At 40.1% G+C, this 23,933-nt stretch overlaps 1 protein-coding gene across 1 annotated transcript; it reads left to right on the top strand.

Moving 5' to 3' along the window:
- Positions 1-15,405: 15,405 nt before the first annotated feature.
- LOC104272763 lies at positions 15,406-23,034 on the top strand (the record flags this gene model as incomplete). The annotated part of the gene is made up of 2 exons (XM_009867843.1): positions 15,406-15,762; positions 22,527-23,034. Coding segments are annotated over 2 exons (865 nt in total), but the record flags the coding sequence as incomplete, so codon positions are not given.
- Positions 23,035-23,933: the final 899 nt, after the last annotated feature.

The raw sequence follows: 23,933 nt of genomic DNA on the forward strand, positions 1-23,933 counted from the left end.
CAGCATAAACTACTTGCAGGCAGTATTTTCAAAGGTGAGAGACTAGATTTGAACAGAGATTTATTCATTGCTTGATTTAGGAAGGATTATGATCCTCACCTTCACAGTGAAAAGTTCATGAAAGACATCTTCCTGTAAGAAATTAGGGTCAAATAAGGGCAGACATGTTTCAGCTACAGCTTACCACCTTCCTGGTGGATTTCTGACATGACGGCTTGTTCCTCTCAAGCTACTCCTATACAATAAGATAAAACAGGATGTGGATCAAGATGAACTTTCTAAAACAAAATAAATTTCTTTAAGCCCTCTTTGCTTTGTCCATCTCCAAGCTGAAAATCCTGAAGCAGGAGTCACCAAAAACAAATCTTGGCTGAGGAACAGACCTTTATTTTTAGAGGTTGCCAACAGCAGATGAAAACGTAATGTTCCTCTCCATGAACTATCAGGTTGGGAATATAAGGCATTTTAGAGTATACCAAAGAAATTAATCCTCTTTTCCTTACCCAGCCCCTGGCAGAGGACCCCAATAACTTCCCATATTTCACCCATCCCTCTGAATGGGATCAACTAGGCCAAAGTGAAGGCCTTATGACCAGGACACTGCCACTTCTAAATCTTTTCAGTACTCATGTAACAGCTCTTGCAAAATCTGCAAACCAAAATAAAAAAAATTGCAATGACACTGTTCCCATGTTGACACACATAACCAGAGCAATAATGGACAGCGCTCTGGTGGCCTTGGGGGGCCTGACATCAGAGTGTTCAACAGAGGAGAATGAACTGGACTGTCTCTGATCTGATGATGGAAATCTTGGAATATGCTAAAAATATCATTTTTCCTCTTAAAGATCTCAAGAACTGCTAAGAATTGAGGCTTTCCTCTTCCCATTGAACAAGTCTGAGGTGCATATGCATTTGTTTTGTTGAGTTCCCACAGGCAATAAGGGCAAAGACTTAGTAATGAAAGTAAAGGAATTAAATAAAAGGGGGAAAAGTACACTTTAAACTGAGTCTGCTTGCTCAGCAAGAACCCAGGCAACAACACTGTCAGGTTTTGGCAGAAGCAATGAAATAATCAATATAGCTGTAAGATGTCATTAGATGTGAAGCACCTTAGCCAAATCTTACAGTATCCACCATCTGATCTTGCATCCTGACATTTCTTTCTCTCAAGGACACTTTTAGAGTGGGACTGAACAAATGCTTCCCCTTGCATTATTCAGCAATAATGCATCGACTTTTTAAACTATACAGGAGTCCAAACAGCTGACAACTGTCTCTTGCTAGCACTGTAGCAAACTGATTTATCCAGCATATTTTATTTATGTGATACGCCAACTGAATGGTTACAAATACTGGTTTTACATAAATTTGCCAATTTAAAAGCATTTATTTAGACACAGGAAATCTTATGTCTTTAGAATCTTAAAATGTCGGATTTTTGAAAATGACACTCAAGAGTTTCCTTTCTAAACATATTGAGTGCTCCAAGGCATGATATCTTTACAATACCTGGATATTTAAGTAAAAGCTTAGGGGCTGAGGTTTTCAGAGTGGCGCTTTAAAAGTCTGGCTACAGGATAAACCTTAATCTTTTCTGCTCCGCTGCTGGTTTGAGTTGCTACTCAATGTGTTAAAGTACGCTCTCTAGTTCAGACGCCAAGCTCTCTCCTCTAAGGATGACTGAAGGAACATGAGAAGCAAAATGTTGCTGGGAAAGTAATTTGCCTGCACCAATTCTCCTGAGGTAAACTCAGACTCGGATAAAAACAAATAAATTTGAAAAATTGTCCACAGTTCATTGTTTTCTTTAAGGTATCATTAATAAATCTCCTCTAGCTATCCACAATAAGATTTCAGATACTTTAGAACAATAGAGGCAAAGATGTCATTATTTCAAAAATAACGATCTAGCCTATGTAATGTGGACAATGAAGCAGAAATCTTTGGTAAACTGTGTTAAAGTTTGAAAAGGGATCTATTGATGCCTTTTAAAAGTCCTTCCATTTTCTGTTCTCCAGTGATTTCTTGATGCATTTCTGTAAACGATAAAACAAGATACTGATCTCCTTGATGATGGAAACATTTTTTTAAGATTAATGACCAAAACACAGGAAAGTGCTTGAACTCACTGACTTGCAAGTCCATATCAAAGGAAGGTTAATGTTGTTTCATTAATTAGCTAAAACATGGTGGGAAGGGGCCAGTTTTAGCTACTTAAATATACACCAACTCAGTATTCCAGGAAAACAGCAGCACTGATAGTTCTCCAAATCATCAAAACTGAAGATCTTAACTTTCAAATGGTTCCAGCTCCCACAGAATTACAAACACCCCCCTACAAGCCTGAAAATGACACTCAATCATGTTGTGGGTATTTTTCCTTCTCTGTTTCTTTCTCCTCAAATGGAGCAGAAATGAAGAGGGCTAATCTGGGCATGAAGAGCTCAATATACTGGTAGAAATAAACAGTTCAACACATTTTATATACATAGCCTTCAACCTCCATGTAATTGGCACTGTGAGAGTCAATAAGAAAAAAAGGTATTAAGCAAGTGCTAATCTGAATGGCCTGATTTGGTGAGGTTGTCTTTGAGTAATTGAGAGCCAGTTGTAACACCAACACCATTACACTTAGCATCAGAATTGCTGTCTCTGGCAGAGGACAGTAAGGGACTGTGAGGAAATGGAGATTTTAGCCACTGACTGTAAAGTACCTGCAAACATGGAGGTACTCCAACTCACAGAAGCAATCCAGAGGACTTTGGGTTCAAACATCGTCACAGTAGAAACTTCCACCAGTACTTCTATAATTTGAGGGTGGAAGGAAGAAAGAAAAAAAACATAAAGCAGCTGTTGGACCTCAGCGTCATCTTATGCTTCTGTTTGCACACCAGGCCCAGCCTCAACTGCAGGAGAAACAGTAGTTTCTTTTAGAGCAAAAGTAGTCATTTAGAAATACAAAGTGATGATCATTCCATACTATTTGTCACTGAAGAGCGAGGGTGGGGCAGGTAAGAGCATTTAAGACCTGGTGGAGTGCACAAGGCCGGCTGCTAATCACTAGGGAGTATGATGAAGAGGAGATAGCTGGGAGAGGTCAGCTCCACAAGCCAAAGTGATGGTTCACAAATATGGTCAATTAGTTCCAGTAAGCTGTAACCATTTGCTCCACTGGCTTTAGAGTGCAGTTCCGCAAACCTTAGTTATTCAAACCACAAAGTCACTTAAATATTCAGATTTCTGTCACCTCTAAACAGGAGACGGACAGGCAAATTAGCCACGGTTTAAATTTATGTAGCAGAAAGAATATAAGGGGTTTTGGTTTTGATTTCAGTTACTCTTTGATTTCAATTACTCTTTCTTCTCATTTCTGGTTCTAAAGGAATACAAGAACACTTTGTTTTGCTTTAAAAATTGTTATCTACTTGATAAACAATATGTGCATCTCAAGAAATCAAAAACATTATGACCCACTAGGAGGTGAACACTACTCTGAGTTTACAAGACAGCTATAATTAAAGTATCATAAGCGTCTCCCCTTGGGATGGGGCTTCTCTGCCCAACTGGAAACCAGGACTGAGCTCAAGTTATGGGCCATTAGGCTAAGTGCTGCGCAGGCATGGACAGAAAGTACATTTCTCTTTTAAAGAATAGGTAGAAAATATGTACACGAGATGCTAGAGGGGAGGTACTAACGCTAACAGAGTTTTGGCGGTTGATTTTTTTAAAATGCTTTAGAAGTTAATGGTTTTAACCTAAGGAAGGCAGGGCAAAAAGAAATATCCAATGGAAGAGAATGAAGAGAAATGTTCATAGATCAGAGGCTGTAGGAGGAGAAAAATATTTGTATGCACAGCAGGAACTGACTAGTTTAGCTAAAGACAGAACAACGGGTTAAAGGGTAGACTTAATCCTCTCAGATACGGGAAGATACAAATATAATGAGCGACATCTTCAATTTATGAATGCAAATTTACACTGGTGGTTAAAGAATAAAGAGGGAGCTACGTCGAGGGGCTCCTCCAAGCTCCTCCAGCAGCACTGACCATGGGCTCCTCCTGAGACACCTCCCTGAAGAGTCCCTGGAAATCACCCCTGGGGTGTGGGGAAAGCTTCAGCCAGGAGGGGACACTCGCCTAGCAAGTTACCCAATACTTCAAAACTTACAAAAACTTTACTGTTACCTTAAGTTTATAAGATTATACTACTTAATGCAGAAATGTTTTCAGGCAATATGATTATGACTTTATTTTCATTCCAGAACAGCGACCCTAGAGAATCATCTTCATTTAGTTTTTGTTATTTTTAGGGTGTCTTGGTTTTCCTTGGCATCAGAACAGAAAGAAATGCCAAAGTCTTCTCAAAAACAAAACATGAGTTGTCTTCTGGCAAACTGTACTAGCAAGAAGTCACTGATAGAGGAAGAGAACAATACAGGAAAAGCAGTGCTTTTGATATTTTTTTTATTGAACAGACTAAGGCAGAGTGAATTCAACTTAACTGAAGAAAGAAATAGAACCTCAGATCTGTGAAATTTCTCCCTGCTACCTACATCACAGGATATTTCTCCCTCGCATATGTATGCAAACAACTTTGTGTTACACATATGAAAATGTTAATATTGCACATAAATACGTAGGTAGCCTTTATTAGCAGAGGACATGTCCTGTACTGATTATATCTAATAGTCCAATATACACTTCTTAAATTTCCTCTTCTTGCTTTATTTCCTATCATATTAATATTCAGAAACTACATATAGAGGATTTAAACTTAAAACAAATTTAAAAAAATTTGACCAGTCTTTTGCTCCAAAATCATGGAGAGAATTTATACTGCTGCTGGACACATCTAGAAGGATTCAATAATCAAACATACCTCTATTGCATAAAGCAAATTAGAATTATGCCACAGAATGATACCAGCAGCTGCCAGCCCATTCTCACAAGCTGAGAAAGAATACGCAAAAGGCAGTAGAATGGGCCACTCTTCATTTTCACAAATCCCTTTCGTCATTTTCAGAAGTGCACCCAGAGAACCAGGTTGGCCAGGAGGGAGCACAGAAGGACCTTTCAGCCACCACCCCCTCCAGAACAGGCTGCCATGGTCAGAAGACTTCCTTGGACATCAGGTTCTGCCCTTCTATAAACGCAGTCACAGCGCAGCACTGCTCTCCTAGCAACATTTTCTCTCCCTACCACTCAACCTGAGCTTCCCAAGTCGTAACTCGCGGTTCATGTCCTTTGTCGTATCACCTGGCATCACTGAGAAGTGCTTGTCTCCATCAGCTTTGCAATTACTCTTCAATCCTCCATGCGCTGTCATTAGATTCCCTCTTTGCCAGGCTCAGCAAGTCCAGCTCCTGCAGCCTGCCTTCGTGACACACGTGCTCTGGGCTCCTGACCGTCTTGGTAGCCCATGCTACCAGTCAGGTTGCCCTCATCACTGGAAAAAAACCGCACAGGAACACGCTGGTTCCTACCACACACCTCAGCTGGTCTCTCTGTAAAAACAGAGTTGCACTTTTTCTACTTATCTAAACTTCTCTTCATTCACAGCTGACACTCAAGGACAAAGACAGCTCAGCAAACATCAGAATACACACACACGCTTCTTTTACAAGACAACTCAGGTCAACCCTTTTCATTTGTACCAGCACAAGCAAGGACCAAAAGCTTGCTGAAGGCAAGGGGAGCATTTCCAATGACTCTAATTGGTTTTGGTTTAAGCCATTAACAGTCCTAAAGACAGCCAAATCTGAATTAGCATTTTTGTAAGGAAAGTTCAATTAGTAGGTGAGGGAGCTCCAATACAGATTCAGCATGCTTCAAAAGTTGGGCTGGTAATACATTGGGTAAGATCAAATCCCTTGCTCAGGATGGTATTAAGGCAGCCCTTGAGTACCAGCTACTAACTGAATACTTTTTTTGTTAATGATAGTAAAGGTATCAGTTGCAGCATCAGGGACAAATCCCAATTTGAATTATTACATTTTGATACAGCTGAATCCTTCTACGGCATCTTTGCATACAGAACGCTTTTTCAGCTCTCAATATAAAGCAGCTTTCAGCTTTTAGCTCTATACTTATTCAGCCAAGAGGGGTTGTGTTTCAGTAGTCTATGAAATTATTATGTACAGAAAAATCTCTAAAAACGTTATGGGTATTTATTTCATTTTAATTTGAACCCATTAGTCAGAAGGAAGCTCCATTCTACACAGGTACATCTAATTCAGCAAATTCAGCTTTGATTTTTTAACATTATTACCACTAAATTACCTTTCTCCGGAATTATAATAGGCTGAAGCAAGATATTAATTTTGTCTGAAACTAAACTACATACTAAAAGCTAATGGCCACTTTAATTAGTTTGGCACTCCCAAAAATCATTAAAACGAAAAAAGTTGAGGAAACTAAGAATAAGTTGCATGCCACACGCGTAATGTCGTCTGTAGCTTCATATTGCAAGTTTGATGCCAAAGATATTAGTTCAATCAGCAATAACAAGGTATCCATACATATGGCTTTTGCACAGACAATCCAAAACCATGAATAAAGACAGAGTAACTTAAAAGGCAGGTGACAGAACAGAGAGAGCAGCAGTGTGACCTACACGGAGAAAAAGCACAGATGACATGGAAGGCCGCAGGGAAGTTTGTTCACCCTGTACAGCTCAAAATATCATACTTCCCTCCCCATTCCCAGGATCACAAAGCCACCTTTTGTCCCCAGGATCACCATGATGTCAAACCTCAACTGACCTTCAACGCATTCACAACTAGCGACTGTAACACAAGCCTTTTGCATTTATTTCTTTGAAGCTTTGCTCTCACAGGCTCTGTTGATAGAGGCAGACAGTTTACCAGGACCACTGATGCTCTTAAGTGTTTATTACTGATGCTTCAGCTGCCTTGCACACAAATAAGCAGCATTAGCTCCTGCTTCCTGAGGACTTCAAACACTTTCATTGGAATCCAGGCATGGGACAAAGTTCTGTATAAGCTAAAAGACCCGCCAGCCTTAAAATGCATCCTCAGCTTCCCCACATACAGCCCAGGAACCCAGGCAGGCACAGAAGGACACTGAGGTTGGCAACAAACATGCAGACTAAGCAGTCTCCTTTCTGTATCTATTCCTGCCGCATGACTTATAAAGATCCTCTTGCGCAGACAAGCTTGAGGAGGCAGACATAGAACATGCATGTCCTAAAGTGACGTTCCCTGCACCATCCCAGAGCAGGAAAAGCCATCAACCTCAGTTTCCCTCTGCCCTTACGTAAGGTTTCAAGATGGGGACTCTGAAGGTGCCGTCATGAATGTCAGTGCAGACTCTGCCTGTTCTCTGCACACACTTCCTTCAGTTGCCCGCCCTGGGAGAGCACTCGCAGCAGCGATGGAGGAACCCGAGAAGCGGAGCAAGCTGTCCCCCCGTACCCTCGCAGTCCAACAGCACGTGTTTCCTCTCCTCTGGTGCCCTGTCCTCATTTACATAGAGCACCGCTTCTTCATCAGGCTTCAAAGCATTAAGATCCATCGGAAGGAAGGTGGCTCTGTCCCCATATGCTGTGGCACAGCAGCTGCCTGCCCATCCAGACATCATAAATGAAAAAGGACGACCTACTGCGTCTTCCTCGTATTTAAAATTGGCTTTGAAGGACCTATGGACATATGCTATTATTCTGTCTACCTGCTTCTCTCCATAGAACAAAATGTAACCCTTTTCACAAATTGTCACAACGAGGCACTTCATGAGAGATTTCATTTTAGCCCTGCACATACACTGCTGCCTTAAGACATACTTTGTACGTGACCACTTTACTACTAGCACTCCTAACAGTCTTTATTTGACGTGTCCATTCTGCAGCATGGAGCTCAGTACACTGAATCTGATCAAACACATCATCAGATGCAAATTATTTTTTTTTTCCATTTTGAAGTCTGCACTAGACTCTCAAAGAAAAGAAGTAATTGTATGACAGTGTTCAGATGCTGCTAACTCACGACAGCTTCGCATTCATTCAGAGGAGCACTAAGGTAGCTGACCTGGAGGGAACTACTAAACCACAAAGAAAGTTAAGAATAAAAAACACAAGGCAGGTTAGCAGTAACATTTGGATTATGACACTGAAAAGAAAGTTTATGAACATGGCTGAGCCAAACAGATGTACAGTAGCACCGATGAAATACATCAATTCACTGCTGCCACTACAACACAGCAAGAACAAACAGTCTGACCAACTTCATTGCAGGGCCCCTTCTTCACATGCTAGATCTGATGCAAGCAATTATTGCCCCTTTAAGAATGAGCAACGCTAGGATGCTATTTAATCAGGCCATCATCTATCCTGTGCATTCCCAAATGAAGCAAAATCAGCAAATAATATTTTTTCTCTCAATTTCAAAGACAAGGGGAAAAAAACCACAATGAAAACGCTACAAAAAGTGCCACTAAAGTGGCAAATGCTTCTGTCATCAAATTCTTTATACATTGGAAGCAGGCCTTGGACAGGAGCACCAGAACAGCACTACCCACCTGAGATTTCTAGTGACTTTAAGAACCCTGGATTAAACAATTTCGAGATGCACTTTAGCAACCGCAACAAAACCCCCAAAACGTCAGATGCGTAAATTGAGGCCATCATGTCCCAAATGATTAAACCAGAGCGATCTAATATTCATACTTTCCCTAGAGTGTGTCTCTTTGTTTTCGAGTGCCGTCTTGAGACTCCTTGGCAGAGAGGAAGACTACAAAGTGCAGCCGAGCAGTTCTCTCGCCTGAACTGCTCTCAAGACAGCACTTTGAAACAGGAAGAGACAGGACTCAGGAGAACATATAAATATCTTATAAGGTGCTGGAACACTCAGTAATTAATTTTTCAGCAAGGAGAAGCTTTTATTTCAGCAACGTGTAAAAAATAAATTTCAAATTCCATACCTACTGCCCAGCTACTCATGCTCTGACCCAAAATAATAGCAGCAACGGAAGAGTTGCGTCTAAAGAACTTGCATGAAACAGGCCATGAGCCTCTGCTTTTACTTAACCTGATTTCCACAGCAATAGATGAGAGCTGTATTTCCATTACAGAATTCTGTGGAAAATTTTGTTTTCTTTCTGTATAACCTAAGAGAAAAACAGCACTTTGGCTTTAATTAGGACAAGAATGTAAGGGGATTAAAGGTCCTGAAAGCTTTACCTGTTTCAGTGCAGAATTGCTTTTGTTGTTCTGAAGACCAGGGTAGGCTAGACAAAGCGTGAAAGCATTAGCCACACCACATGAGGATGTCCAATCTTTATGGTAGCATTACCTTAAAAATTACAGTGAGCCAGATCCAACACATGACCCGATGGGGAAAAGTGGGTTCCTCCATCCCTCCGCTCCTTACTGAGCACAAATTGTGCCTGAGGCTCTTACTACACAATTTTAACCCATCTCTCCTCAGTATATTGCTCTTTCAACACATGGGATCGCTTCTCCCATTCCAAACTCTATTCAGCAGGCCTGGGTAAACAATTAGCAATAGCCTTAATTAGCTCCCTGATTAGTTGACCTGCTATGTCTGCCAAGATCTGGAGAATAGCATCGGACATGCACCTAAATGGTTTGCTACACATTTCCACTTTTGGCCAGGAAGTCACAGAGAAGAGAGTCTGTTTCTTGTGATGTTTCTGGGAAAACTTCCAAGATCAAGAAGTCATCAGACTGGAATATGAATTCAGAAACCACTGAAGTTCCCCACTCCCTTGATCTCACTCTAAGTAAGAAAGAAACTAGGTTCCTACACCACTGCTGCAGCCCATCACTGAAGCAATGTTCCCATAATAAAGACAATAAACAAGACTGCTTTTCTTAAAAAATGCAATGGTTTTGACATACTGGTTCATTCCACAAAACAGAAACTGTTTTTGCAAAAATAAAAATAAAATAAAAAATCATGGGAGGAAGGAAAAAAAGCCAAGAGAAGTCAAGAAACCATATGTGACAACAAACACCTGATGCAACAGGCTTAGGTTCAAATACCTGCCCTCAGTGAGTCAGCAAAAGAATTTAAATCAAAGCCATGTGGGTGGGTGCACTGCAACACTTGAGTTCGTCTAGGTCTTCATTTCTAGATTTGATAAACACACCACCAGGAACCTAATAAGAAACTTTACTGATAGTTTGTACATTAGTTTTCATAAACAGTTTCTTTAAATAATAAACAAGAAAATATATAAATCTCATCCTGATATCCCCAGACAAATGTACCTCACAGCACTTAGCTCCTCTGTGAATTATAGAGCCATTTCATAACAATCCAACTATTTGTCCAGCTGCTTGCAAACTTACGGAACTAACAATGAACAAAAAGCCTAAATATTCCAGATCTCATCCTTAGGAATCCAGGATGATGATGCTTATTTCCACTATTCAAACATTTTATCTGCAGTAATTCAAATTTTGTACACTAAGCATTCCACAGAGGTAAAAAGACATTTCTTGGATCAGATTCCAGCATTAACAATGAATGTTTAATATCCAAGACAACAATATTTGAAGGGGGGGCGGGGTGCAAAACCACCCAAATTTAGTACATACAGATAGATACAGACAGTGAGGTCACTCGGTTACCAAAGATAGGATATCATAAAACAGATGAAGCATTCCGTGCCCCAGGTAAAAGCAACCATGTTGACTGTCACCTTGCTGCTCTCAGCAGTTACAAAATGCTTACTTACTATAGCCAGTGGAAAAGTCCTTTTCCAGCAATCCCCAACCACTTGCTAGGTGTTTACCACCAGCTGCATTATGTTCAGTTGGTGGTGGTGTTTTTCTCTGGGTTTTGTTTTGTTGGTTTGATGTCAGGTTGGTTTTTTTAGCAGAAGCCGCCAATACGTAGTGAAGCTTTGACTTTACAGATGGCAACAAGACAGACAATGAGGGGTTCTTTCTGCACCTCACAGGCACTCTCTAGCTTCAACTTAGGGCTGAGTTTTGGCCTTTCCAATGGCTCTTCTCCAGTTTTGCTCAAGTGACACTGAACAGTAACTCAAAACCTGGGTGTGTTTTTTATCCAAACTGCTGCACGCCAGGGGGATGAACAGAAGCACATCTGAGAAGCTCCTTCAGGAATTAACCTGGCAAGGTGAGGGGGTGCCAAGGGAGCCAGAGGGGTTCACTTGTGCTGAAGCTGCTGCCTTTCCTCCTAAGTTGCTAATTTCCCACAGAATCAACTTACCAGGCCCTGCAGATACAGAACCCAAAATCGTCAAAGCCAAGATGGACTGACTGGTATTTTCTGGATATCTCAATCCATACTACTTCAGTGTCTTCAAGGCATTTTTTTTTTGCACGGGGTGTCCATCTGCTACAAAATGAACTGGAATGGAACTTCTAACAGACTCAGAAACTGCCACAAATTGTCACTGTTTTCTTATGCTTGGGATTCAAGTCCAGCGGCAAGGTATAAGCCTAAAAGCTAACACAGGCATCTTCTATCTCATTACAATCTCGCTCTAGTATTCCAGCCTAAGGATTTTGCTCGCTCTGTTCAAAATACTCTTGGAGTGGCACAGTTGCCACAGAGAAAGTTGGTCAACTGCTGTCTTAAGTATGCAAAAAAAATTGAGACACTAGGGAGAAAATAATTAAAGTAATGGAGCCAGTTTACCCATTCCTGCATGTTTTTATAATTCTTTTAGAAAGAAGCATCTCAGCTGCTTGTCCTTAAGAGCCCTGGAAATCTCTCTGCAGCGTGACGTATTGAAATGGTTTCTCTGGTCACTGACTCTCTCTCTCTCAGCACTTCAACTGAATGCATCAACGTCAGGGGAGGGAAGCAGTGTCCACTTCGGGGCATATGCCCCAGCACACAACGAAATCTCTCTTTCTCATTGCTGGGCCCCAGCCTGGCAAATAAACTCAGTGCTACTGAGACAACAGTGGCCTGAAGGGCACCCAACGTTCAGGATTTTCCACCAACAGCTATACCACGAAAGAGTAAGAGCATCAAATGAAACACTTGGTGGGGGGGTGAAAAATTAATCAGGAAACTGCAGAACAGAGTAGGAGCACATTGCTTCTGTGTGCCTTCACCACCGCCTCAGAGGTGACTCAGGACCTCATTCTATGGCCAATGTTTCTCAAATACATCAAGCTTACGCAATTAAAGACAGTAACAGCAACAGACCTCAATTAGAGCTTGCATGCAGCATCAGATACTTAGAAGTACTTAAAGCAGTTTTTCAGCAATCTTAAAAGTAGCTCTTAGAATTCTAAGTCAGCAAATGCTGGCTTTTTAAAAGTAATCTTGAGTCCTAACTCTCTCCAAAATGCATCACCCTTCCTGTTCACTTACCCTTTCTGCCTACTTTCAGTGCTTTTCTCTTCAATCTTCTATTTTTCCTTCAAACACTATTACCCACAAGTATCACGCACACAAAAAATGAACAGTTCAGCATAGACAGAATCAGAGCATAGCCCAACACCACAAAACTTTTAGCCTGTCATAATTTTATGCAAGTTTGGGTCAGGGTCTTTCCGATGCCCCCTGAAACTCTCAGACATCTCTTAAGTGGGAGGGAGAGAGCACCATCAATACTAAATACACTATGAACAACTTAACATTTTTTATTGTTGAAAAAGAAAATGGAGGTTTCTTTTTTGCATGCAGAAAGGAAAACTTACTGTAACTGAACATGTTTTAAGTGCTTTCCAGTTAAAAATACTTTTTAAAAAAATAAAAAATAAAAAAAATCACTATCAAAGTAGGTCACCTTTCCTGGTAAGAGGATCAATGAAAAGAGGACTTAGGCTCCCTGTTTCCAAAAAAACCGATCTGTTCACTTTATTAATGCAAATATGGGTTTAGTCACTTTTTTCCCCACGGATAACTTTTCAGATACAAGCCAATGGCTGGACTATCTTCAGCATACAGACAACAGCAGTGCCATAATTGTAGCTCTGTTTTTCCATGCATAGAAAAAAAAATATAATTAACACAGCTTCAGTTAATTTTATTATTATTAACAGCCCAGTGGGGAACAGTGCAAGTGACAAGAACTCAGCACTGCCAAGGTTTATGTGACATTTTGGGCAAATTATTGAATGAGCTAATTTGTACATAGCTACAAGCCCATGTTTAACAGAATTGTGTGGATTTACTGACGAGGAAAGACATTTAATTACAGCATCAGTGAATGAAATATTCACTTTATCTGGGGCACCACTAAAAACACGTCCTGCAGCCACAGTTATGCCAACAAGCAGAGGAGAATTGTGCTCACAAATGTAGAGGTTGTTAAACAGCCTCCACAGCCCTCCAGTACCAGGTGTCCATGCTAAAGCTGCCAACTAATACAAGATATAAGGAAAAAACAGGTGAAATAGTAACAGAAAGAGAGGAAAATTCTTAATAGGCAATGGCCACCAAACATCTTTATTGAATTAGGAAAAATTACAACTCAAAATAGCTGTTAGAGGAGGAGAACAGAAGTGCCACCTACAGCACTACACTCTAAGATGACTCTGGTACACAAAACCATTTCCACCTAGAGTTTAGAAACATAACCAAAGAACCATTACCTATTTGACTTCAGTCTTCATAGAGCCCCATTTTTACAAAATCTAAATGTGAACAAAACAGGAGTTGATCTGCTTTGCCTCTCAACCAAGAAACAGATGTGAATTATTCACTAGCATGTTCCTTGAATAAACTTTTATTTCCTACCTATTCCACTCATTCTACTCTCAATTAAAGCATTAGGAAAATACACATAATATTTTGTCACATCTTGCATATACCGCAAATACATGTCTCTCTACCTTCAGAGGCACTGAATTATTGGTCCAAAGTATAATTTCCTAACACTCCAGTGAAGGGTAATATTAATGAGCTCAGTTAACATTGAAAAAGAGCAAAGTAGGAGACGTCTTATTTAAATGAATACCTTTGCTCATTCCCTCAACATCCCTCCAAGACACGTAGCCTTTGAACTAAAATACTGAATATATTCAACAATGAGAATACAATTATTTGTTAGGCAGACCTGTGCACTTCAGTGTCTACTTAGCTGGTTACTTCTCTTTTTTTTTTTTCAGTTCATTTATCTTTGGAGAGACAAGGAAAATGATGATATAGGACAACAGCAGTGATTAAAAAAAAAGGAATAAAAGTAATTGCTTTCCCTTTAACATGGTATGACAGCTTCTCACCAAAAAAAAAGTGTGCTGCAAAATGTCTTAGGATGCAAAACATGAGTTTTTAAATGGAACTTCATTTGCATATTTTCATGGTCCCGCACATGTAATTCTATTTATTGAAATGAATCCTCCCACTCAAACTTTATCACAAGAGCCTTCTGAAAGAAGTTCATAAACCTCTGAAGGGATATTTTATTTTTCAGGTTAGAATAAGGGTTTAGCTGAAGTTCTACCACAAAACAAAAAAAACCACGTCGTTTTGTGTGCATTTCATCAAATTCCATCCCAACTCTTTTCTCTTTCAGTTTAATATTAGGGTTCAAGACTGCATCTGAAATAGCCAGAAGGTGCCTCTTGAAAGGAGTCAGGCTGGCAGCTCCCCACTACTTCTCTACTTCATGTTGTTTTGGTTTTAATAAATCGAACAATCCCATGGCTAAAATAATGTTTTGGGCACAAAGAAAACACTCATATTCAGCATCATGCCCAAAACAACATGCAAAAGTAAACCAATAAACATAATGAAAATACTCCATAACTTATAATGCTGACAACAACAAGCACACAGAGAATTATATGAGAAAGCTGCTGGGGGAATAAAAGAGAACTGTCTCCAAAAATGCAAGGCACTAAATGCTACAGCTAGAATAGCACAATCTTACCCTCTAGCTGAACCTTCCCTTTTTATCTCCGTATTCTAAATTTGCACTGGTTGCTTTGCTAAAAATATACTTTGAAGTTGTCATAGCTATTGGTCCTGGCTCATCTTTATTCTGCCTTTGAGAACAGCTAAAGTAATACATCACTGTAATTAGACTTTTATGGGTGCAAGAGACAGTTTGTTTCAGTTACAAAAAACAACAGAAAAAAAGATGAGCCAGAGAGGAAAGAAAACTAAATAGATTTAAATAAGACAGCTTCTGGATATGGAGAAAACTACCAAAAAAAAAAAAAAAAAAAAAAAAGCTAGTTATAGGCTTATTACAAAATCTCTACCTACAAAGCAGAATACAACATATGAGGGCTAAGACCATCTTTTCCAAGATGGGAAAGATAGACTCCTATAGTTTCCTATGTATAAACTGCAAATTAATTACTCTGTGTACATATCATTTGAATGAAAAGATTTAAGGCATATAAGATATATAAAAGAAAAAATCATACATACCTACCTCTTTTTAATATATCTTATATATGTTCCTAAGTATATATTTCCTATATTAGGCTAAAGGATATAACCAGGAAAAACAAAGGTTATTTGTTCATCCTCGTTACCTCTTACTACATTATTACCTATTACTGCACCTATGGCAGTGTGTTGATGGGGAAAAGCAACGAGTCAGGAGAACTTGTGGCTACCAAAAGAATGAAAAGGAAGTTCTATTCTTGGGATGAATGTATGAATTTGAGAGAAGTCAAGTCTCTGAAGAAGCTAAATCATGCCAACATAATTAAATTGAAAGAAGTCATACGAGAAAATGACCACCTTTACTTTATATTTGAATACATGAAGGAAAACCTATACCAGTTAATGAAGGACAGAAACAAGTTGTTTCCTGAGTCAGTCATCAGAAACATGATGTATCAGATATTACAAGGGCTAGCTTTTATCCATAAACACAGATTTTTTCACAAAGGTATGCAAGAGTGTGTGCGTGTATATACGTACGTATTTATACACCTCAAAAGAAAAACAAGAAAGCAGTTATCGGGGTCTACCTACCTAACACACTACATGCGTTTCCCTATCACAACTTTGCACACCACCTACTAATCTGAATCTTTAACCTCAGCTGAGTCTTTGCTATTACCACATGACAAATGACAGAAAGAAAATAGTGTCCAAAAGTGCTTTCTGCAGGTGGATCACCTCCACCTGACTCCGAAAAGATGTTCCTGCCACTTGTATAACAGCTTTATTTGTGTCTAAACAGCAACGCAAGTTAGCTTCTGAAGTCTTTTAGGCACTAACTTCTTGCAATTTTACACTAATGCCTTCAATCATTAATCATTCATGCACGTCTCGGAAATCAAACCCACAGTGCCCAGCTTCAGCATAAGGTTCCCCCAACAGCTCCAGTCAAGGTCAGTGGCATTAGCTTTAGTCTGGGACACCAATGTGTGTCAAAAGACTTCAGCAGTACAAATTGTTTGCTGCTGCACGAATAAAGGGTGTTTGCAGGTAATTTAGACAGTCCCCATTCAGGGTAATCTGAAGCAGGTACAAACATAAAGCTAGAAAGACTCCTTTGGCTCATTGTATCTCCTCTACTTTTGCAAGAAGCGACGGTCGCACAGGCCTCTTCAAAACATGTCTCAGCTTTGTCAGGCCTTCTCCCTGCCCAACATTTATCCCTTGGAGCACTCTTGCAGAGTAACTACATCTCTCCTACCTCATGTTGTTTTCCTCAGCTAAACAAGCTACTTGTTTCTAGTCCATCCTGTGTAACCAGGTCACCCTTTCTGAAGATGGGAGATGCTGACAGAGAGGACTACACCATGACTTAGATGAGGCTGGATCACTGCACTTTGCATAATACTATTGATACCAATCACTCCCTTGGAAATATTTCTCCAAGACACTCTGGGACTGTATTTGTGTTTTTCATTGCCACCCCACAATACCAGACCATGATGTCCTATGACTGGGAAACGCCAAGAGGGAATCTCCCAGCTTAAAACCATCCAGCTCTACCCTTACTGCAGCCACAATTTAACAAGCAGCCCATCTTGCACACAGGTATTTTCCCCTCTCTATGCAGCACCTGATGCAGTCGAAGTCGTTGACACAGTAACTCAGATAAAAAATTAGCAAGGTTGAAAGACATGGTCAACTTTATTTTACAGCTAAGGCACATGAGTATTTGCAGTGATTAACTGAAACTCCTTTTTCAATACAGAAGTGTAGAGTTAAAGCTGCCCTGCTGCCTAGCCTGCATGTTAACACATCTTGGTATCAAGACTGGGTTTAAGTTTATTTTCCAACATTAATAATGCTAGTTTGGGGGTTACTTATCAAAACTTGTGCATGTTTCACTTCCTGAAGTACTGATAGGTGCTTTCAAATTCAGTCCTAGTTTAATCCTCAGCTACCACTTTTAGCCTGGAAACAGAGTGAAAAAAATCAAGGAACATCAAGAGCAAGATGGTTTATTAGTGATTACTTTATGGCACTTTAACAGTATAGAAATATCTTTGGGTAAAATTTGAAGACTATAGGTCTGCAGTGTTACCAACTCATGCATTATCATCATTTTATGTTGAAGAATCAGTTAGAAAACAGAAGCAATTCTGTAAGAATCTAAGATTTCACATATGAAAATAAGACTCAAGGCCTTTACATGCAGCAGAATGCTAAAATATAACTCGAGAGACAAATAAAAAGAATGCCAAAAGCGTTCAACAGTTTAAATGGCTTTTAGGTTCTGTTGCCTCTCACTAGAATAGCCAAAACCTCAAAATGGTTAGGAAACACCAAAAAACAATGCAGACTACTTTCATTTAATGAAGTATAGAAGTTCCACACGTTAAATCCATCTCATTTTAGCATACTGCAGCTTTTTCTTTCTTTGCCATCATTTGGACTGTGCCCTTATGGGGTTTGTCTGCTTTTGGCTGCTTGGACAGTAACCTAGTGAGACAGTTTCTCATGTGCTGTATGGCATAACTTAAGAGAAAGCCAACAGTAGTCTTGGTCTTCTGACTAGCTCCCGATACCACTGACACGTTTCCTTTATCCAAACAGCTAATCTGAACAACAGTCTCTTCCCCCATCTTCCAGCTTTGCGGTCCACACGTTTTTTGCCTGCATACATCTGTTTTCACGACTGCTTGTCTTCACATTTCCTGCCCTATCACCATTTTGGACCAGGTCTGACAGCCACACTCCAGCTGTTTGCCACAGCTGGAACTCTAGAATCTGCCTGAAGAAAAACTGTTAAGGTAACATTGCATTCTTTACTTTTTTTTTTTTTGGGGGGGGGGTGTTCTATTTTTTTTTTTTTAATTATTACAATTCAGATCTTAAAACAGCATTTAAAAAGAGGGTAAGGCTGACAATTATTGAAGGTAGCAAACAACTCAAGATTTTTCCAAAAACATCTTGTGGCAGCTGCAAGCTTGTATTACATTTACTGAGAACAGTAATTGCTTTTGGAAATTAGATTTTCCTGCTTGTTCAAAAGATTTACAATGAGTAACCATAAAAAAAAAAAAAATCAAAATTTAACCCACCAAATGCCACCATTAGCAAGCACATATGGAAGGTGTGTTTGGGAAAATTCAGCAGAGATGGAAATGTACTGTCAGATAAGCCAGGTCATTTCTTTGATGACACCCTTTGACACCCCTCAGAGCGCGCATGCTCACAGTGGTTCTAAACATCTCTAACAAGTAGAGGTTGCCAAATCTTCCCCCTCCTAAGAGATCTCTCTCAGGAACAAGTATGCCTTGCTATCCAATCTAGATTTTCATTTTTGTGTTTTCATCCTTCTTGTTATAGTCCCCAGGTACTCCTAAACAATTCTTCCTTATTGGTATTTTCAGCTTTTATTCAGCCAAGCCCCAAATATTTCCATTTTTCTTTCAGTGACATGACAATTTGCCACTACCCTTTCTGAAAGAAGATTCAATTTGCCAAATTATTTTGGTAATAGGTCGCTTAATAGGCCCAGTGCCAGAAGGTGTCTGTGAACTGTTTGTCTTCCAATATGGTCTGCAGAAGGTGAACTTTCAGACCTGGATTATTAGAACAACGAGCCAGAGGGCTCCTGGGACATAGTAACCAGTACCTGGAAGCCAGAAAGGCAATCAAGAGCAGCTGGATTTTAAGGGAATGTGACAGGCATTTAAAATCAACGGATATTTTCTGTTACTGTTTGCTTAGAGTGTGTTTTTCTCCTCTCACTGACTTTTTATTGCATGTTTTTCCTTCTGTGCTGCAGCACCCACACAACGCTCACAGACTGAAGTGAGGACTGGGATGTCACTCACTTCCGCAGAAGCCCTTGTGTATTGACATTACCTGCTCCCACCAAAAGGAGAGTAGCGCATTTCAAACAGTCTTTTTAAGCACCACATACGACCCTTCCAGCAGTAATCTCAACATCAAAAGAACATTTTTTTAAAAAATACATCAGCATCTTCTCCAGATGTGACCAGACCGATTAAAGAAAACACAGTTCCTACATTTTACTCACAGAGCAGTACTTAAACCAGAATGTAGTTTCTGAAGCACCCTTAAATTTTTCATTGGACATCACCATGCCACACCAGAGAGATGCCAGCGCACCCTTACTGCAGCACTACTCGTAGCCCTGTAACCAGCCCAGGGCTAGGCACCGAGACATACAGACAGATGAGAGGAAGCACAAAACCTAGGAGCAGGATGCAGCTTGCTTAATTCTGGGTATCTACCATATGACATAAGTGCCCGACAGCCAGGTGTGGAGGCACCCACAATAGTCATCAGAGACCCAGCCAGCCCAGCTGATGTAGTTTAGGGCATGTTTCTTTTTAACAAGTGAAGGGTGAGGCAAATCACACCCCAAACCCTACTTATCTTAAGGAGTGCATCTGCACCACCTAAGACACATGCCTTCCACAACACTAGGGCAACCCTGAGTCTTCTGGAATAAAAAAAATAAATAACATGCCTCACAATCTGATAAATATCAGCCCCCAAAAGGTTAACCCTGAAGGTAGAAGGAAGTAAAACCTATCTCACTGAGACCATCTGCTGTAGCAAGCAAAGCACTTAGAATCTATTTGTTTGCAGGAGTTCACAGAGACTATCACAAACTAATTGGAGTCAAAATAAATTAGTTTATTTTGTTCTGCATGGCCAAAATCCATCCCACTTAGTTTTACCTACCTAAGTAAAGAGAACAGCTCGTTCTATGCTTTTCTCCATAAAGAAAACAGACAGAGGTTGCTCCAAAGGGACGTTCAGCACCGCCTAAGATCTGAGCTGTCCTTTAGGCATGCATATCTCACTAGTGATGATAAAGAAAACCAGGCTCCCACAAACCATCCTCTCGACTTATGAGCTTCAAATAGACCTCAGTGAGTCTCAGTAAACAAAGCATTTAGAATTTGGGGTTGTACTTGTAGGACTTTCCCCCCCTCATATCCCACAAACGTGACAGCTACGACAAGTGACAAAATAGTTGACACTTAAAGCAGGAATTACTGTGGTCCCATTCTTGAAGCCCACACTTATTTCTATTTTCCTTAAGGGGAATCAAGAATTGCATCCCTGCTGTGAGAAGCAAAGCTTTTCTCTTACTGTGAGACCACACCAACACTGAACTGTATGGCATGCTGGCAAATTGTGTTCTGTATTTCAGGGAGTCCAGTGCAGTGTTTTTCTCATTCATTACTGGCAATCAAGCCATTTGAAAGGAAATGAGAGATGAAGAGCTAAACACTCATTTGGAGAGAGGAGACATAAGAGAATAAAAGTCTTTTCTCAGATTTTGTATACAATTTCTCAAAGCTAAGGAACATATAATTGATGTGTAACACACATAACTAATATCAAACGTAAATTAGATTTAGAAAGTCAATCATCAATGGAAATTAACTTTGAAGAGTAAGAATTACTAACCCTATTCATAAAAGCAACAAAAACCCTCAACAAAACAAATGTGATAGGCCCACATTAGCTTAATATTGACAATACAGAATACAGTATTCCTGAACAATGCATGGGCACGCTATTCTAAAAGATAACCACGTATTTGACAGATGACTGTATTATGAGGGGCTGAGAGTAGTGACACCAGTAAGGAGAGATGAACCAAACAGTACGAAGAGGCTCCTCGTTGATACCACAGAACTTGCAAGCCTTATTCTCCAGCAAAGATAATGAAACACCAAAGGGCAAAGAAATGGGAGAAATCCTGAAGCAGAAATGCCATGAGATTCACAATAAGTGAGGCATGTTCAAATAAAACATAATGTTTTTGAGAAGAGGTAAATGGATTCTCTGCAGTCACAGATTCAGTGCCCTAATTCTAGATCACGCAACCAGAAACTTCTTTCACATCCTCTAGCTGCTTCAACCTGCTGGGGTGTTGGACCTCTCAGCAAACAGGTTCTAAAAAGATAATCTGACTAACTGACTACCGCTGCTTCCAAATTAGCAGCCAAAGTGTGTTCATAACACATTCAAAACAAACAAGCCTACACATTACCCAGAAAATTTTCCCATGTTAACAATTCCAGATTCCAAACCAAATATGCAACAACCAAACCAAAATTACAGTTATCAAAAAGTAACACTTTAAGCAACTTATGCTCTTTATGAAACCCAAACTATTTTCCCAGCATATGAAAGTCATCAAGATTGCAGTAATGCCAGCAGAAAACAGTATCATGCACAGTCAATGTATTTTAGTTATTTATAGCTATTTTGCAAGGTGTAAAATGAGTGAAAATACAAATTTTACCCAGGATCGTACTACAAATGGAACTGTGATTTGAGTTAGCGTTGTACATCTTGAGTTGACAGAATGGTAGTTTGAGCCATGCAGGAAATCTTATTTTTGCCAGAAGGATAAAGCACTTTCACATGCTACATAGCAAGCATTTCACAGGCTAAATAAGAAATATTTACATTATTTCATTACACTAGAGAAATACTCAATTTCATAGATAACTGATATACCTACACCAGACTAAAACAATGCCTTAGCAAATGGGTTAACAGATTGCTTTCCTTCATCTTTTATACCACCTCCAAAGTACTTCAGAATAAGACATTTTGTCATGGTGAAAGAATGTTTTTTGACATCATATATTGCTCTTATTCTACCTTTGTCTAATTCATTTTTCACTAGCACTCCAGAGGTTTATTTTTTATAATTGAAGCAATGCAATGGGAGGTAATAACTACCTACAAAGAATCAAATAGTAAATTATGCAGCAAAAAACATAATATGAAAATATAAAAAAATGTACTAAAAGATTGTTGTATGCCAGCTGCCTTTATGCTTAGCGTGATAAAACTTGGAAGGTGCATACAGATATTTCAGACTTAAACTTGAACAATTAGCTAAAGTCACACCACAGCTATCCACAAGAAGTTATAGATTTCAAGTTATTCCTCTGTCACCCTCTATTTTATACAAACAAGCTTAAATGCTTCCACCGAACAGAAGACAACTTCCAAGCTCTCAAATGCTGCAGTTTTAAATAACTACTTTCCTGAAAACCACTTCAGCTATGCATCCAAGCAGACTGAAACATACCTTGGACTTCAAAAGGGGCACAGGATCCTTTCACAAGCCAACCATGTAAGAAGGGATTTTTGCAAAGTGCTCCAAACCCTTACCTTTCTGTAGACTATCATATTTGGAGAACTCTCCTCCGGGTCAGTGGTCTCCACGTTACTCGGATCAGCGGATGCTTGGGCCATGTCTGCCTCTCGTCGCTCAGACTGCAAGGACAGAAGCACAAGTCAGCAACACTCCGGGCTGCAGGCGAGCACAGCGACGACACGCAACCACCTCTAAGGCAGGTGGACAGATGAGGATGGGACAGAGGGAACTGCACTCCAGGCTTCACTCAGTGCAGGATTTTACCACCTCACGTCCGATGGCAAAACGCTTTGCGCTGATCCGCCCGAAGCACGACACCCCACCAGTGAGAACCACCACCGGAAGGGTGGGTGTAGCAGACCGTAAGGCACGCCAAAGGTTGTCCCTGCGCACACCGGAGCCACCTTCAGATCCCCCCAAACCTGAGGCGGCAGCTGGGAACCAGGAAGGTTCCCTCACCTCTTCTCACAACACAGCCAAGACAAAGACAACCAACCGTGCACAATACTCTGCAACCCAAACTATGTCCTAGAAGCATAGAAATGCTGTTGTCTGCTCCAGGTCACGTGTCAGGCTTGAGGCAAAAAAATTACGAGAAAAAAAATAAAGGCACAGTGCAGGAAGGAGACTTAAAATTTAAAGCCAAGTGCTGTATTTTAGATTTTTCTTCCACCAGCACATTTGGCAAGCTACATGTTAAATTAAATGCTGTCGTGAGGCCACGTGATGACCTTTCCTAGCCTAAGAGGTAACATTGCCTCTTAAAGACACTGGCATTAAAGCTGTTTGACAAGCTCAATTTCTTTAACACCGAAAAGTGCTGGAATTTCCCATCTCCTCATATTTCATTAAAAATTGAGATAGAAAAAGTCTAAGCATGTTCACGCATACGTAATCTCCACATTAATTCCTAAAACACAGTTCACCACTAAACCATCTTGCTTATTTAAGGAAGAATATTCTTTCCTATTCCTTACTCTTACACTTTTCACATTCCCACAGGCAACAAAATGCCCCAGCATATAGCATACACATAAAGCATACAATTAGCTTTAAAATTGAGCCCCAAGCCATTCTAGCCACCAGTTCTCAGCACCCAAGGACAAGTCAAGCACCAAAATCGGGCAGCCTCAGACCATCTCCCAGCTCTGTCCAGCCTCAGCAGTGATAAGGCTGATGCTGTAACACAGCAACCTCCACTGGAGCCAGAAGCAGCTGAGATAACCCTTCATGCAAGAGGTATCTCTTTAAGCAAGGCATAAGAGAGACCGAGGTTAAATAATCTACATCAATCATTCATTTCTTTCTTTTATAAAGTATGCATGCACGCACATGACTGTGAGCACAAATGCATTTGTCCATGAACATACCAACTTTGAAACTCCGTCATACGGTTCTAGCTCCAACTAAACAATATGCAAAAATATATCA

The sequence above is a fragment of the Apaloderma vittatum genome, unplaced genomic scaffold (assembly GCF_000703405.1).
Source record: "Apaloderma vittatum isolate BGI_N311 unplaced genomic scaffold, ASM70340v1 scaffold8524, whole genome shotgun sequence".
NCBI classification, from domain to species: Eukaryota; Metazoa; Chordata; class Aves; order Trogoniformes; family Trogonidae; genus Apaloderma; species Apaloderma vittatum.